The sequence below is a fragment of the Pyxicephalus adspersus genome, chromosome 1 (genome assembly GCF_032062135.1).
Source record: "Pyxicephalus adspersus chromosome 1, UCB_Pads_2.0, whole genome shotgun sequence".
NCBI lineage: Eukaryota > Metazoa > Chordata > Amphibia > Anura > Pyxicephalidae > Pyxicephalus > Pyxicephalus adspersus.
Window position 1 is genome coordinate 86,570,029 of NC_092858.1, and position 2,500 is coordinate 86,572,528.

At 37.3% G+C, this 2,500-nt stretch overlaps 1 protein-coding gene across 2 annotated transcripts in view; it reads right to left on the reverse strand.

The window, feature by feature from the left end:
• USP32 (ubiquitin specific peptidase 32) overlaps window positions 1–2,500 on the reverse strand; it is a 123,007-nt gene that overhangs the window by 34,392 nt on the left and 86,115 nt on the right. For both annotated transcript variants that reach the window (XM_072417083.1, XM_072417093.1), the window contains exon 13: window positions 1,131–1,314. In XM_072417083.1, the coding sequence (XP_072273184.1) occupies window positions 1,131–1,314 (184 nt within the window). The remainder of the gene's footprint in view (window positions 1–1,130; window positions 1,315–2,500) is intronic.

The following is a 2,500-nucleotide window of genomic DNA, read 5'->3' on the forward strand; positions in this document are numbered from 1 at the left end:
ATGGGCGGGCACAAGTGCCGCACGCTGGATCTCAGGGGAAATCAAATGAATTTTTTTTTTCTTGTTTTCCCGTGCGGAAAACCTGGTGCGTCTTATAGTCCGGAGCGTCTAATGGTCCGAAAAATACGGTAATTTACTTTTGTCTGGTCAAGTGTCTACAGGTATTAATGCTTTAAGAGAGTACACCCCCAAAATACCAAAAAAAAATAAAGAAATGAGAAAAAAATGACTGTGCTAACTAAGTGTTAAAGGGGTAGGCCACTAAAACCTGACATTTGTTTAAAAGGTTGACACTGGTAGGAAAATCACCTGCTAACATGACTCAGACTCTAGTGTTGAAATCTCTATTATATAGGTAAACTCTTCAGTTTTATTCTTCATAAAGTAAAGTAAATGAAAATAAAACTAATAGATAGATAGATATGTATAAGAAAGCTACTGAAGAACCAACCTAGGAGTCTCTGATCAAAAAAGAAGGTATCAACTCATTATTGGAATGATAGTCATAGAAAACCATAACCAATATATATGTCCCAGCTTATATATACTTTACAACACCAATATGGTATGCCAAAAGGAGGAGGAGACTTGTTATAAGTCTCATAATAAGTAACTATCCAGAGGTCTAAATATTTGAAAAAACAAAAAGCAAACTCTTTATCTATATTTCCCAAAAATACATGTTAAAACAATGATCTAATAAAATAGGCAGTACTTCACATTTTAAAGGGTAATGGAAAAACTGTCAAGAAAGGTAAAGAATATAGGTCTTTGATTCCATGGCCTTGTTCAAGGTTACACTTCTGAATAAAACCCTTTGCAGATATTGCTTGCCTGTGTCTGCTCTATTTGTCAGCATCACCCAAGGTGATAACTGCAATGCAGGCCTATGCCAAAATGGAAATTACTCTGAAGTGCATTACTTGTCTCTCGCTCTTTCTCAGAGCAAATGGATTAAAACTTCAGGGACCTATGATCGCATACAATAGAAATCTATAGTTGGCTGATCTGATTTTAGACCATCTTTCCTACTGTGTTGTGTAATGGAAAACATATACATTTCCCTGGGGACTTCACCTCTGATGAAACTAGACATAAAAGCTTTGCTTGGAAACAGCTTTTATTCTTACTGCTGTTAGTCGACTCTGAAGCTTCCGAAGCACTAGATATGTTATCGGAAGATTTGTCTTCTGTAGTGCTATGTACATTAGTCCCTGCTCGGTCATCTTCCCTTTGATCCAATGACGAGTTTCCCAGTGAATGACGGCTGCCACTTAATGACGGAGAAGGTTCAATAACAACAGGTTTGGAATCCTTCAAATTAACAGAATAAAAAAGAAAAACTGAAACCACATACAGTAAATGTTATTTACCAATACAATACATTTACAATTTACCAATACAATAAAAAAAAGACTTTCAGAAATATTGTTCATTTAATTTGAATTAAGTATATTACAACATCTGTACTGAAACAAGCCTTCATGCAGATTTTCTCAATGCACTATCCCAGCCATAACGTTCCTGTACATCAGGTATAAAGAGGGTAAAGATAGGTGTTTTCGGTAAAGATAAGGGTACTTTGGTAAACATAGGGGTCATAATATGTGCTAGTCACCACAAATGGTAGATCAAAAAAGGTTCTCACACTGTCTGAAAGCTAAGCAATGCCTTATAGTGCACTACAGCATTATCCGCTTAATCCTGTTCAGTGCCAGTGGATACTCCTTAAATGTAAGTTGCCTATTTCCCTTCAGGTATGTCTGCAACAAAATCTGTGCACTTCTTCAAAACACATTCCATTATGTCAAGGGTTGTCAACCTTCCCCACATGAAGGGGCCTGATTTATTAAAGCTCTCCAAGGCTGGAGAGGATACACTTTCATCAGTGAAACTGTGTGATCCAGCAAACCTGGAACAGAACTGACCGAGGATTAAAAACATTTGCTAGCAAAAAACTTAAGAAATTCAGTCCAGGTTGGCTGGATCACCCAGCTTTACTGAAGAAAGTGCATTGGCAGGAAGGCCAAGTCTTTCTAAAATGTGAGTGGGTTGGTCTGAAGGCACTGAGTGACAGACGAGGTTTTTTTAAAGGACAACCTTGCAAACTGTCAAATGCAGCCTATTAGCAGTGGCTTTGTATGAGAAAGAAACAGGCGTCCAACAAAAGGATCTTCCAGTGGGCCAGTCATAACCAGCCTGCTTGTCATGTGGAAAATTTACATCACAATTTGACATTACAAGCAACACATGACTTTCAAGGACTATTCACCTCAACACCAACATTGAACATTATTAGGGTTAACCTTAGGACTGTTCTCCCTTGCATAGAGTTTGGACAGATTAAACTGCTGAATTTGAAATATGAAAGCAAGTTTAGCAAATATGTGATAAGGAATATCACGTTATATCAATATTTAACCTATACTCAAAAGCAGCACACAATGTGTTATATTTAGCTGAATGAAACCTAAAAGCTAAGAATTGCATCCAGGCAATC